Here is a 14,078-nt window from a genome sequence, read left to right as displayed (position 1 = left end):
ATCCTTTGTAAATTTTTCTTTTACTTGCCAATACTGGAACCAGGATATATTCTTATCTATTTTGTTCATCTCTTGCTGTGTCTTCAGTTTCCATTCTCCTTCCTTCTTTTCTACTAGATCCTTATATCTCGGCCATCGTTTCCACCCCATTTCTCTCCTCTGGACCGCTTCAAGTGGTGATAGCCAGAGTGGGATTTTGTCACAGAACCTGTTCTTATGCTTCATCCATACCTTTAGAATCGCTGATCTTATAAAATGGTTTCCGAAGTTTTTCTCTTTTTTTTCTTTTTCGTACCATATGTACGAATGCCAACCTGATCTTAATCCTATCCCCTCCAGAATTAATATTTTATCTTTCTCCATTTTAGCCCAGTCTCTAAACCACGCCAGGGCGTTTGCTTCGAAGTATAATTTCAGATCTGCCATTGCTAGTCCCCCTTTATTTTTTTCTTCTATCATGTTCTTATAGTTTATCCTTGCTTTTTTCCCCCGCCATATATATTTCATTAGGTCTCTTTTCCATCCATTTATTATTTTTTGATTTCTTATTATTGGTAAATTTTGGAAAAGGAATATCATCTTTGGCAGAATGTTAATTTTCACACTAGCAACTCTTCCTAATAGAGATAGATTTAGTCTCCCCCATGCTTCCAAATCTTTTTTTATTTCTTTCCATTTCTTCGTATAGTTGTTTTCTAACAGTTGTAGATTTTTTGGTGTAATTATAATGCCCAAATAGTTTATTTTTGTTGAGATTTGTATATTCCATTTTTCTTTTATTCTTTCCTGGTTTTTCTTTGTAATATTTTTTGTGATTGCTTTTGTCTTATCCATATTTATTTTGAATCCAGCTACTTCTCCGAATTTATTAATTATTTCCATCCATTTTGTTAACTTTTTAAGGGGTTCTTCTATTATACAGATTAAGTCGTCTGCGAATGCCCTCACTTTATATTCCTTTCCTTGTATTGTTGCTCCTTTTAATTTTTTTCCTTCTCTTATTCTATTCAGTAATATCTCTAATGTTAGTATGAATACTAGAGGGGATAGTGGGCATCCCTGCCTGGTGCCTTTTTCTAATTTTATTCTATTTGTCTCTTGGTCATTTATAATTATCTTAGTTTCTTGCTTCTCATATATTGCTTCTATAATGTTTTGGCAATAGTACCCTATGTCCATTTCTTTTATTAGCCTCAGCTTATATTCTGTTCGGCTTATACTCGAGTATATACAGTGTGTATATGTGTGTGTATATATATAATAACATATTATAATATATAATATATAATATATATTATTATAATTGGAGAATAATGTTTCTTTTTTTTTGGTTCGCCAATCCTCAGCTTTTTCTTCTCGAGGAGATGCGGGAACGGCGTTACGATGGCTATGCCCGCATCATCCAAAAAGCGTGGCGTAAACACGTGGCCGTCCGGAAATACATCCAGATGAGAGAAGAAGGTAAGTCGCTTTGATACCAACGTATTTCTTTAAATACATATTAAAATACCTAATTTTAATACTTACCGTATATACTCGAAGATAAGATGAGTTTTTCAGCCCTTTTTATAAGCTGAAAAATCCTACCCCGACTTATAATCAAGGTTAAAATGGCAGGGAGCCTGAAGGCCGTTATTTGCGATATATGACATCTTATCCTCCCTTATCACTGTGTTTTCTTTTCCAAAGCCTCCCTTGCTCTTAACCAAGGGAATGTTTTGAAAAGGGAAAGCCCTTGCAAGTCAGGAAGAAGAATATATCCATTAATCTTATAAAAGCATTTTCTCCTGAAATAATTGTTAATCTCTGCTACAGATATATAGGCATTTCCTCTGCAAGCCTTTGTAATCCCTATGTACCTTTATATTTGTATCTCTGTCTATCTATATACATTAATTTTATATATGAATTTCCCCCTCATATGTTTGCAAGTCTTTGCAAATCCTATATACATAGGATAACTAGAGATTTCCATGTACTTGTATATCTGTATGTGTATACATTATTTTATACATGAATTTTCACCTCATATGTCTGCAAGTCTTTGCAAATCCTATACAGATATAATTATCTATATAGAGAGAGATTTCTAGATAGATATAAACATATATAGGGCTTGCAAATATTGCTGGAAGGAAATGCAGAGAGAGGATTTGCAAATGTTTCAGAGGGAAATGCACATATGTGAAATTAGTATATATAATTATAGATCTATATCTAGCTCTGCATTGTTTATATAGGCATTGAATGTTACTATGTTGGAAGCTGGCCTGAGTCCCCATGGGGAGATAGGGCAGGGTATAAATGATGTTTTTATTATTATTATTATTATTATTATTATTATTATTATTATTATTATTTATTGTTAATACCATATTGTTTTTGTTGACCCTACTTTTCCACTTACAGAGCTAGTTTACTGTTTTTTCTTTGAAATACGGTAAATATTCAAAAACCTTTAACCTACTGATGCCTCAATATAATTTCATTGGGATCTATTTTCATTTTGAAATTGACCCGTAGCTGCTGCATTTCCCACCCTCGGCTTATACTCGAGTCAATAAGTTTCCCCACTTTTTTGTGGTAAAATTAGATGCCTCGGCTTATATTAGGGTCGGCTTATACTCGAATATATATGGTAAGTGTATGAAAATTATACCATTCTTGCACCATTTAAGGAAGCCAAGCGAGTGGATGACGGTCAAATAGGTAAGTGAGTGGCTAAACGCATTAATTGGAATATATTCAGCAAACAGTCCTCTAAGAAGCTTTGATCCTTAGAGGAAAGGACAGAACAATTCTGAGATGCTAAATCTATCTCATTGGTATACAACTGTCTTCTGCTGATTTTCCAAGACATATGCTTAAAAAAGAACTGCATACAAAGCCCTGGTTATATCCTATAATGCTGTCCAGTGGGCCTCGGCATCCACGGGACTTGGTATATGTACGAATTTTTATTTACAGATGAGATGTTAAATTATGTGTATTTGTTTTGCAAGGGTAAGTATTATAGTTATTGCATGAAGGGGGTAGCCATGTCAGCGTTCTGAAGCTGGTTGCCATGGAGATGTAGGTGGAGCCAACTGCCGTTTAGCAGAAGAGAGAGCAGAATTTGAAAGAAACTCAGTCTGTGGTCAGAGAACCACAGGGAAGGCTGGTTTTACAGTCTGTGATCTGAGAGTCACAGGGAAGAGACTGGTTCCAGGTTAGGGAAACCAGGGAAGCTCAGATCTCTAGTTGTGTCATATTAAGCAAGTCAAGTGACTTGTTTGGGTTTATTGGTAGAATCTGAGTGGTAAAAGGAAGCAATTCCAGTTAGATCAGAAGTGTTCAGTTAATAGCATCAGTTGAATGAATAGGAAAAGGTTTAAACTGCTCAAGGAAAGGAGAAAGTCTTTTGAGAGTGGATTCATCATATGTTATTTGTGCAACCGTTGAAGAAAGTGTACCTCTAAGTGAGAAACTACATTGAAACCACTAAGCTCTGTGCCTGAATAAACTTGTTATTGTTTTTTCAACATCCAAGCCTCTGTCGCATATATTCTAAACCAAGTTACACTACCATCTAAAGTGAAGAAGAAAGAAAAAAAAAAAGTAAAAGGTCTCCTCTCTGAGTCTATGGTGGTTGCCACAAATTGGTGGCAGTCATTATAAATTCTTTACAAGTTGGTGGCAGCAGTGGGATAAAAAGATCCCCCCTGCCTGAAAGAGCCTTGGTCGTTCTTAGTCTTTTACAGTATATATGTACACAAACGTAGTAAAATGCAAGTCAAGGCAAATGGCTTCCCTTCTTCCCCGAAGCGTCTAACATCGTCCTGAACAAAAAGGAGCGCCGCCGGAACAGCCTCAACCGCAACTTTGTGGGCGACTACATTGGCTTGGAGAACCACCCGGAGCTGCGCCGTTTTGTCGGAAGGAGAGAGCGGGTCGACTTCGCCGAGACGGTGCTGAAGTACGACCGGCGGTTCAAGGTGAACTGTATTGCGTATTGTAGATGATAGATGGAAGCTCTTACGTGTGCCTGTGAGCGCAAAGTCACCCTGCAGCCTTCTGCTCCACTCAGCTTTGCAGAACAAATAACACAGGAACTTTTACTAAATCCAAGAGATCAGCAGAACAATGGTATCTACAATAGTCCTTCTGTTTGCTTACATAAATCAGCAGTCATAAGCAGTCCTTCCTTAGTAGTCCATAAATCTGCTTCAGTGAAGATCAGCAGTGAACAAGGCCTCAGAAATAGTCAGGCCTCTCTGAGTACAGAGCCATCTTCTTTCCAGCCAGTACTCAGTACACACACACACATATAGAGAAACCTGTTCAAACTGGTTCTCCAGCAGCAGGACGGCAACAATGACAAACCTCCAGGTCCTTGCAAACTCAGCCAATTGGCTTCATGCATTTGATTTTCCAGTTAACACACATATAGTATCTTTGCAAACCATGACAAGCTGGGGCTCTGGGTGCAAATTCTACAGGCTTCCGCCTGAACACAGTTATGGGAATGGGTCACAAAAGCATCCAACCCTCCTGAGTCCAGGCCATGGACTCCTCGAGCTTTCCAATCCAATACCTTGTATTTTGTTCAATTACAAGGGGTTGCTTAGGTTGTTAAAAACGGAGTGTTTTCCAGTTCAAATTCAGGAGACAGCCAAGCAGAACACAAAGCCAGAAAAATTGTGGGTTTCTTATTTCTTTGAGGTTCCGGTGCTCAGAATTTTTGGGGTGAAAAAGAAAAGTACTGTATATACTCGAGTATAAGCCTAATTTTTCAGCCCTTTTTTTAAGACTGAAAAAGCTCCCCTCGGCTTATACTTGGGTGAGGGTCCTGGTTGGCTTATATTTGGGTTGGCTTATACTCGAGAATATATGGTACATTTATAATTTTTCTCTATTATTATTGGTATTATTACATTTATTATTTTTCTCTATTATTGTTGCTACTATTACATTTCTTTTACTCTATTTTTATTATTATTAATAATACATTTATTATTTCACTCTGATCTTATTATTATTGCATTTATTATTTTACTCTATTTATTATTACATGTATTATTTTCTTGTATTTATTATTATTCCTACATGCATTATTTTACTCTATTATTATTATTAAAAGGATACGTAAGCACATTTACATTGAAAAAGATGAGAATAATTTGATCAGAGTTGGACCATCTTATCTTAAATTTGAGCTTTATGTAAATATTCAAAACGATTGAACCTACTGAGGCCTCAATTAATGTAATTTTAAGACTTTATTATCTCCCTTTTCACCCTTCCTTTCCTGCAGACGGTTAAGCGGGACTTGATCCTGACCCCCAAGTTCCTCTACCTGATCGGGCGCGAGAAGGTGAAGCAAGGTCCCGATAAAGGCCTCATCAAAGAGGTCCTGAAGCGGCAGATTGAGGTGGAAAAAGTCCAATCGGTGTCTTTGAGGTAAGTGTGGGGTTGGGATGGAATTTAGGATTTAAGGCACCACGGTCATTTTGTCCCATCGTACTTTCAAATGGATGCCGTCGGACCCCACTTGAACTTCCACAGCTCTGTATAATGGAGCCGTGGCAGTTCAAGCAGTGTGTAGACGATCTCATAAGACTATAGGTAAGCAGAGACCTCCAAAAACCATCTAGATGATCTCATAAGGCCATAGGTAAGCAAAAAAGACCTCCAAAGACCATCTAGATAGTCTCATAAGGCCATAGGTAAGCAAAGAGACCTCCAAAGACCATCTAGATGGTCTCATAAGGCCATAGGTAAGCAAAGAGACCTCCAAAGACCATCTAGATGAATCCATAAGGCCATAGGTAAGCAAAGAGACCTCCAAAGACCATCTAGATGATCTCATAAGGCCATAGGTAAGCAAAGAGACCTCCAGAGACCATCTAGATGGTCTCATAAGGCCGTAGGTAAGCAAAGAGACCTCCAGAGACCATCTAGATGGTCTCATAAGGCCATAGGTAAGCAAAGAGACCTCCAGAGACCCTCATAGGACCATAGGTAAGCAAAGAGACCTCCAAAGACCAGATAGACTTAGGTCAACCCTAAGTCTGAAGTTTAGGACAGGGGCCAGGTCAATGGCCTTAGAGGGCCGCATCCGGTCCACGGGCCTTAGTTTAGGGACCCCTGGTCTAACTGCATCCATTCGACAGTATTAAGTTTTTGACCTTGCAGTACGTTCTGAGTTTGCAACATCTCCTGCCTTCTCTTGCCAAGCACCTTGCAGGACGACTTCATCATCATCCACGAGCCGCAATACGACAGCATCCTGGAGTCGGTTTTCAAAACAGAGCTGCTCAGCTTGCTGTACAAACGCTACGAAGAGCGGACGGGGAAGCAGCTGCCGGTGAAGTTCAGCAACCAGTAAGCGGACAAGAAACTCCCCATCCAGTGCTTCAGATCGTTTCCCCAAAGATGAACCTTTTATCTTTACCAGGGGTCCCCAAACTATGCGGCCCCCTGAAGGCATTTATCCGGCCCCCACCCTCCTCCAAGGAAGGTGCATGCCGCTGCCGCCTTTCCTGCCTTCTCCCTCCCTGCATAAGCCTTCTTTCTCCCTCTCGCTGCACAAGCCTTTGAGCTTTGGCTTTAGAGCCTTTCCTCCCTCTGCTGCACTAGCCTGGTGGTCCATGCCTTAGTTACCTCTAGACTGGACTATTGCAATGCGCTCTACATGGGGCTGCCTTTGAAGATGGCCCGGAAACTGCAACTAGTACAACGCTCGGCAGCCAGGTTTCTAACTGGAGCAAATTACAGGGTGCATTCAACTCCCCTGTTTAAGGAGCTCCATTGGCTGCCGTTTATTTTCCAAGGGCAATACAAGGTGCAGGTCATTACCTACAAAGCCCTAAACGGTTTGGGACCCACCTACCTTCGTGACCACATTTCCCCCTATGAACCCGCACGATCTCTTTGCTCGTCGGGGGAGGCCCTCCTCTCGCTCCCACCACCCTCGCAGTCGCGGTTGGTGGGGACGAGGGAGAGGGCCTTTGTTGATGACTGGGCTCGGCCCCATGTAAGCCACCCCGAGTCCCTTCGGGGAGATGAGGCGGGGTATAAAAATAAAATTATTATTATTATTATTATTTGAGTTCCCTCTCGCTACCTTGGAGCCTTGCCTTTCCTGCCTTTCCTCCCTCTGCTGCACGAGCCTTGAGCCTTTCCCTGCCTCCTCCCTCGCCTTGCTTGCCTTGCAAAGCTTTGCTTTGTGTTTATAAAGCTATGCCCTGCCACGCGTTGCTGTGGCCCATTGGAATTGCACTGAATAGCTCTAGCTTTTGGGTTTTTTTAGGCCCTGTGGAGGTTTGTGACATAATATTTTGTGGTTTCAACCTTGAGGCGTGGATGATGGATTGTGTTGTGAAATTTCGAGGTTGGGGTGTTTAGTTTTGTTGTTTTGCTCGGTGCCAGGATTCCATCACTCTTTTATATATAGATAGATTTTAGTTATTATTTAATTATTAATTATTAAGGGGGTGTTTTGCTTGTGCTGTTGCTGCACAAAGGCAGAAGCTGGTTGGACTACATTGCCCAAGGAGTCTCTTCCAACCCTCTTCGTTATTTTTATTTGCATTATTTTTATTTGTATTATTATTATTGTTATTATTATTAACATTGAGGCTGGGTGGCCATCTATCAGGGGAGTTTTGCTTGTGCTTTTGGTGCACAAAGGCAGAAGGGGGTTGGACTAAATTGCCCAAGGGGTCTCTTCCAACCCTCTTCATTTTATTATTATTATTATTATTATTATTATTATTATTATTGAGGCTGGGTGGCCATCTGTCAGGAGTGCTTTGCTTGTGCTTTTGGTGGACAAAGGCCAGAGGGGGCTAGACTAAATGGCCCAAGTGGACTCTTCCAACCTCTTTATTATTTATATGATGATGACAATGATGATTAATATTATTAACATTGAGGCTGTATTTGTTCCTGTTTGGTTTTTTTTTTTACTTCAAAATAAGATATGTGCAGTGTGCATAGGATTTTGTTCAGTTTTTTTTTTTAAAAAAAAACTATAGACTGGCCACCCAATGGTCTGAGGGACCGTGAACTGGCCCCGTTTAAAAAGTTTGGGGATTTTTACCGTATATACTTGAGTGTAAGCTGACCCGAATACAAGCCAAAGCACCCAATTTTACCACAAAAAACTGGGATAACTTACTGACCTGAGTATAAGCCGAGGGTGGGAAATGAAGTAGCTACTTCATTCAGTAGGTTAAATAATGTATATGTACATTATTTACATGGATCTATATGTATATAGGATTTGCAAAGACCTGCAAACATATGAGGGGAAAATATATAAGTACTGTATATACTCGAGTATAAGCTGACCCGAATATAAGCCGAGGCACCTAATTTTACCACAAAAAAACTGGGAAAACATTGACTGAAGTATAAGCCGAGGGTGGTAAATTTCAGAAATAAAAACAGATACCAATAAAATTACATTAATTGAGGCCTCAGTAGGCTAAATGTTTTTGAATATTTACATAAAGCTCAAATTTAAGACTGTCCAACTCTGATCAAATCATTATTCTGATCTTCTTCAATGTTAATGTGCTTAATAATAATAGAGTAAAATAATACATGTAATAATAATAATACATGTAATCATAGAGTAAAATAATAAATGCAATAATATAAGCCAAGGGGGGCTTTTTCAGTCCTAAAAAAAGGGCTGAAAAACTAGGCTTATACTCGAGTATGTACAGTACATAGGGATTGCAAATGCATGCAGGGGGGTAACGCCTATATATCTGTAGGAGAGACTAACAAATATTTCAGGGGACAATGCTTTCATAAGATTAATGGATATATATTTTTCTTCTTCCTGACTTGCAAGGGCATCGTTCCCTTTTCAAAACATTCCCTTGGTTAAGAGCGAGGGAGGCTTTGCAAAAGAAAACACACTGATAAGGGAGGAGAAGAGAGGAATATATCATATATTGCAAGCCATGGCCTCCAGGTTCTGTTGCCCGGTCTTGACCCCATTATAAGCTGAGGGAGGCTTTTTCAGCTCAAAAAAAAAAGGCTCAAAAACTCAGCTTATCTTTGAGTATGTATGGTAATATTATATTGTATTATTAGTATTATATTGTATTACAAAATAATATTATTAATATTATATGTATATACAATATATATTTCACTGCCACATCTCAATGCTACGGGGTCGTGGGAGTTATAGTTTGACAAGGGCTTTTGCCTCCTCTTGCCAAGCTCCTCGCCAAACTACAAATCCCATGGCTCCATTGAGTTGAAGTAGAACAAACTGCATTCATTCCTATCGTTTTCCCTGATATTCCCAGGGTGCATCTACGCTGTCGAATTAATGCAGTTTGATCCCACTTGGTCTGCCATGGCCAAGAATCCTGACCATTGTAGCTTGACAAGGCCCGTCTTCTCCCAACATTCTGTAGCATTGAACCAAACAGTTAAAGTGGTGCCAAACTGCATTCATGTGCACTTACCTCATTTCGACGATCCCTTTCTTCCCTTTGCCAGGCTGGAGTTCAAGGTGAAGAAGGACGGGTGGGGTCCCTGGGGGGCTGCCGGATCCCGACAGATCCAGTTCCAGATCTGCCAGGGGGATCTGACCCTCCTCCGGAACAACGGCAAAGTCCTGGTTGTCAGCATTGGACCCGGTTTGCCCCGAAACGCCCGTAAGTTTGAGAGATTGTTTGGCTTGTAATTCCCCATCTACACTGTGGACTGAACACACTTTGGTGCCACCTGAACCGTTGTCATTTCAGGACCGACCCGGAAAGATAACCGGAAAAGCCAGTATCTCAGCGGAGGAGTCGCCCAAATGTGGAACACCCCAAGCAACACAGGTCAGCGGGTTTCAAATTGGAGAGTCAGAGCACCAAAGCTTCCAGCAATGGGAAAGAAAACTCTGCAATGTATATACTCGAAGATAAGCCGAGTTTTTCAGCCCTTATTTTATGAGCTGAAAAAGCCTCCCCGGTTTATAATCGGGTCAAGGTCCTCGGCTTATACTCGAGTCAATAAGTTATCCCAGTTTTTTGTGGTAAAATTAGGTGCCTCGGCTTATATTCAGGTCGGCTTATACTCGAGTATATACGGTAATCCTCTCCTGAATTTTAGCAAAGCTGTTTAGCCAAAAAAGGTGAGCATTAGAGTCAGAAAAATGCAAACCAATTTCTGAACTGCCGACCTTCTTTTCCAGGTTCGAAGTGGGAGCACCGCAGTGGCGGGGCTGGGACGAGGCCGCCCTTCCAGCAGCGCCTCTCCATGACCCGGCAGGGCAGCGTGGAGCAGCCCAGCCTGCCTCGCCAAGGGGCCAGCCCTCGGGCCAAGGCCCTCCCCACGCACCTCAACCTGGACTTCATGAACGTCCCGGACCAAGGAGTCGCGGGGTAAAGGAGCCAAGGGCCCAAGTGCAGCGCAAGCCCACTTTGGGGAAGCTTAGCTCTAAACCTGCCCTCCCTTCCTTCCTCCTTCTAACAGGCATCTCGGAGTCTCAGGAGACCATGAGCTGAATGTCAGCCAAGAGTGTGATGTGGCAGCTAAAAAAGCCAGTGCAATCCTAGGCTGTTCCCTCCCTCACTTACCGCAGGGGTTAGGTTCCAGGACCACTCGCAATAAGTGAAAATCCGCAAAATAGGGATGCTATATATTTATACATTGTTTTAGTAGCTATACATTATTTTAAGTCTTTATCAACCGTGTGTTGATAAAGCGCCTCCTTCTCCTCCCGTTGCCACTTGGGCTCCTTTTCTCTCCCTTCGGCTTCTCCTTCCTCCCTTCCTTAGGCTGCAAATTGTAATTTTTTTATGATTTATTATATTCTTTATAGTTTATTGAAAAAAAGCGAAACAGCGAATCTGCAAAAAGTGAACCACGAAGTAGTGAGGGAACACTGTAGTAGGGGAACACTCAGTGGTTCCCAACCTTTTTTTTTGACCAGGAACCACTTGACCAGGGACCTCTCTCCAACATTAGTACCAAAAGGGTTACAAATCAGTTTTTGGTCAACTTTACATTCCATTTGGTTATTTGGGGTGATGATTCAGAAAATTGCATTGGATAGACCATGTCAGCTCTGGTTTCTGATGCAAATGCCATCCAGTAATTGCCATCTGCTCACCCACAGAAAACCATATTTAATAATCTAGAGCTGATGTGGTCTATCCAATGCCATTTTCAGAATCAGCACCCCAAATAACCCCAGGAACAGACCCAAAAATGAAGACCCCAAGGCACCCCCCGCTTCCAGGAGCCAAATGGAACGGCTCTGCTCAGAGGAGGGAGGAGGAGAAGCAGCAGTCAGGAGGCTTGTTGTTGCATGGACAGTCAGCCTCTCTCCTCCCGACATCCCCTTTGCCTCGACACTATAAGAGGGTTTTGCAAGACCAGTCGCTCTCGTTGCCATGGTGAGGCTGCAGACCATATTTCAGTCCTTGCAGACCACTGATGGTCCACGGACCACAGGTTGGGAACCATTTCCATAGACAGACTGATAGATGATAGGTGGATGAGATACGGTAAAGTAAAGGTAAAGGTTTCCCCTGACGTTAAGTCCAGTCGTGTCTGATGAGCACCAGCTCATCTCCATTTCTAAGCTGAAGAGCCGGGGTTGTCCGTAGACACCTCCAAGGTCATGTGGCCAGCATGACTGCATGGAGCGCCGTTACCTTCCCGCCGGAGCGGTACCTATTGATCTACTCACATTGGCATGTTTTCGAACTGCTAGGTTGGCAGGAGCTGGAGCTAACAGCGGCCGCTCATGTCGCTCCCGGGGTTTGAACCTGGGACCTTTCGGTCTGCAAGTTCAGCAGCCCGGCGTTTTAACACGCTGCGCCACCGGAGGCTCCATAGATAGATAAACTCTAAAAGACTATTGTAAATCATAAAAAATTACAACTTACAGCCTAAGGAAGGGAGGAAGGACAAGCCAAAGGGAGAGAAAAGAAGCCCAAGCGGCAACGGGAGGAGAAGGAGGTGATTTATCAAAACACAATTGGTTGATAAAGACTTAAAATAGTGTATACAGTAGAGTCTCACTTATCCAAGCTAAACAGGCCGGCAGAAGTTTGGATAACTGAATATCTTGGATAATAAGGAGGGATTAAGGAAAAGGAAAAATCATAACTCCCCCAAATTAGTTTATGATTTTACAAATTAAGCGCCAAAACATCGTTATACAACAAATTTGACAGAAAAAGTAGTTCAATAGGCAGTAATGCTATGTAGTAATTACTGTATTTATGAATTCAGCACCAAAATATCACGATGTATTGAAAACATTGACTACATTGGATAATCCAGAATGTTGGATAAGCGAGTGTTGGATAAGTGAGACTCTACTGTATATTGAAAACATTGACTACAAAAATGGCTTGGATAATCCAGAGGCTTGGATAAGCGAGACTCTACTCTAACTACTAAAATCTATATATATAAAATGATAAAGTTGTTTGCGCAGTGACTATAACAACAAAACTAAACATCCCAGAAATACGAAATTTGGCAACACAATGCAAAAGGCTTGCCTCCAGGTTACAACAACACAATCACACCACAAAACCACAATCCAGACCCACAACACTCACAACAACGCATCATGCGATAACAACACAACTAAACGCCCCAGAAATACAAAACTTGGCAACACAATGCAAAAGCCTTGCCTCCCGGTTGTAACAACACAACCACACCACAAAACGACACAGGACCCACAAAACTCACAACAACACATCGTGACTATAACAACACAACTAAATGTCCCAGAAATATGAAACTTGGCAACACAACGCAAAAGCCTTCCCTCCAGGTTGTAACAACACAACCACACCACAAAACCACAATCCGGACCCATAAAACTCACAACAACGCATCATGACTATAACAACACAACTAAACGCCCCAGAAATACGAAACTTGGCACACAACTAAACGCCCCAGAAATATAAAACTTAACAACACAACGCAAAAACCTTGCCTCCCGGTTGTAACAACACAACCACACCACAAAACTACAATCCGGACCCACAAAACTCACAACAATGCATCGTGACTATAACAACACAACTAAACGCCCCAGAAATACGAAACTTGGCACACAACTAAACGCCCCAGAAATATAAAACTTAACAACACAATGCAAAAGCCTTGCCTCCCGGTTGTAACAACACAACCACACCACAAAACTACAATCCGGACCCACAAAACTCACAACAATGCATCGTGACTATAACAACACAACTAAATGTCCCAGAAATACGAAACTTGGCACACAACTAGACGCCCCAGAAATATAAAACTTGACAACACAACGCAAAAACCTTGCCTCCCGGTTGTAACAACACAACCACATCACAAAACCACAATCAGGACCCACAAAACTCACAACAATGCATTGTGACTATAACAACACAACTAAACGCCCCAGAAATACGAAACTTGGCACACAACTAAACGCCCCAGAAATACAAAACTTGACAACACAACACAAAAGCCTTTTCTCCCAGTTGTAACAACACAACTACACCACAAAACCACAATCCGGACCCACAAAACTCACAACAACGCATCGTGACTATAACACAACAAAACGCCCCAGAAATACAAAATTTGACAACACAACGCAAAAGCCTTGCCTCCCAATTGTAAGAACACAACCACAACACAAAACCACAATCCGGACCCACAAAACTCACAACAACCCATCATGACTATAACAACACAACGAAACGCCCCAGAAATACAAAACTTGGCAAAACAATGCAAAAGCCTTGCCTCCCGGTTGTAACAACACAACCACACCACAAAACCACACCGGACCCACAAAACTCACAACAACGCATCATGACTATAACAACACAACTAAACGCCCCAGAAATACGAAACTTGGCAACACAACACAAAAGCATTCCCTCCCGATTGTAACAACACAACCACACCACAAAACCACAATCCGGACCCACAAAACTCACAACAATGCATCGTGACTATAACAACACAACTAAACGCCCCAGAAATACAAAACTTGGCACACAACTAAACGACCCAGAAATACAAAACTTCGCAACACAACACAAAAGCCGTGCCTC

General features: G+C 41.6%; 1 protein-coding gene across 1 annotated transcript in view; it reads left to right on the top strand.

The window, feature by feature from the left end:
- Nucleotides 1-14,078, top strand: part of LOC100566259 (unconventional myosin-Ie) — a 90,853-nt gene that overhangs the window by 70,212 nt on the left and 6,563 nt on the right. The window contains exons 20-26 of the mRNA XM_062965156.1: nt 1,347-1,461; nt 3,805-3,974; nt 5,294-5,439; nt 6,217-6,363; nt 9,508-9,665; nt 9,756-9,836; nt 10,193-10,382. Of these exons, the coding sequence (XP_062821226.1) occupies nt 1,347-1,461; nt 3,805-3,974; nt 5,294-5,439; nt 6,217-6,363; nt 9,508-9,665; nt 9,756-9,836; nt 10,193-10,382 (1,007 nt within the window). The remainder of the gene's footprint in view (nt 1-1,346; nt 1,462-3,804; nt 3,975-5,293; nt 5,440-6,216; nt 6,364-9,507; nt 9,666-9,755; nt 9,837-10,192; nt 10,383-14,078) is intronic.

This window comes from Anolis carolinensis, unplaced genomic scaffold (genome assembly GCF_035594765.1).
Source record: "Anolis carolinensis isolate JA03-04 unplaced genomic scaffold, rAnoCar3.1.pri scaffold_14, whole genome shotgun sequence".
Lineage (NCBI taxonomy): Eukaryota > Metazoa > Chordata > Lepidosauria > Squamata > Dactyloidae > Anolis > Anolis carolinensis.
This window is presented reverse-complemented; position numbering and strand designations above follow the sequence as displayed.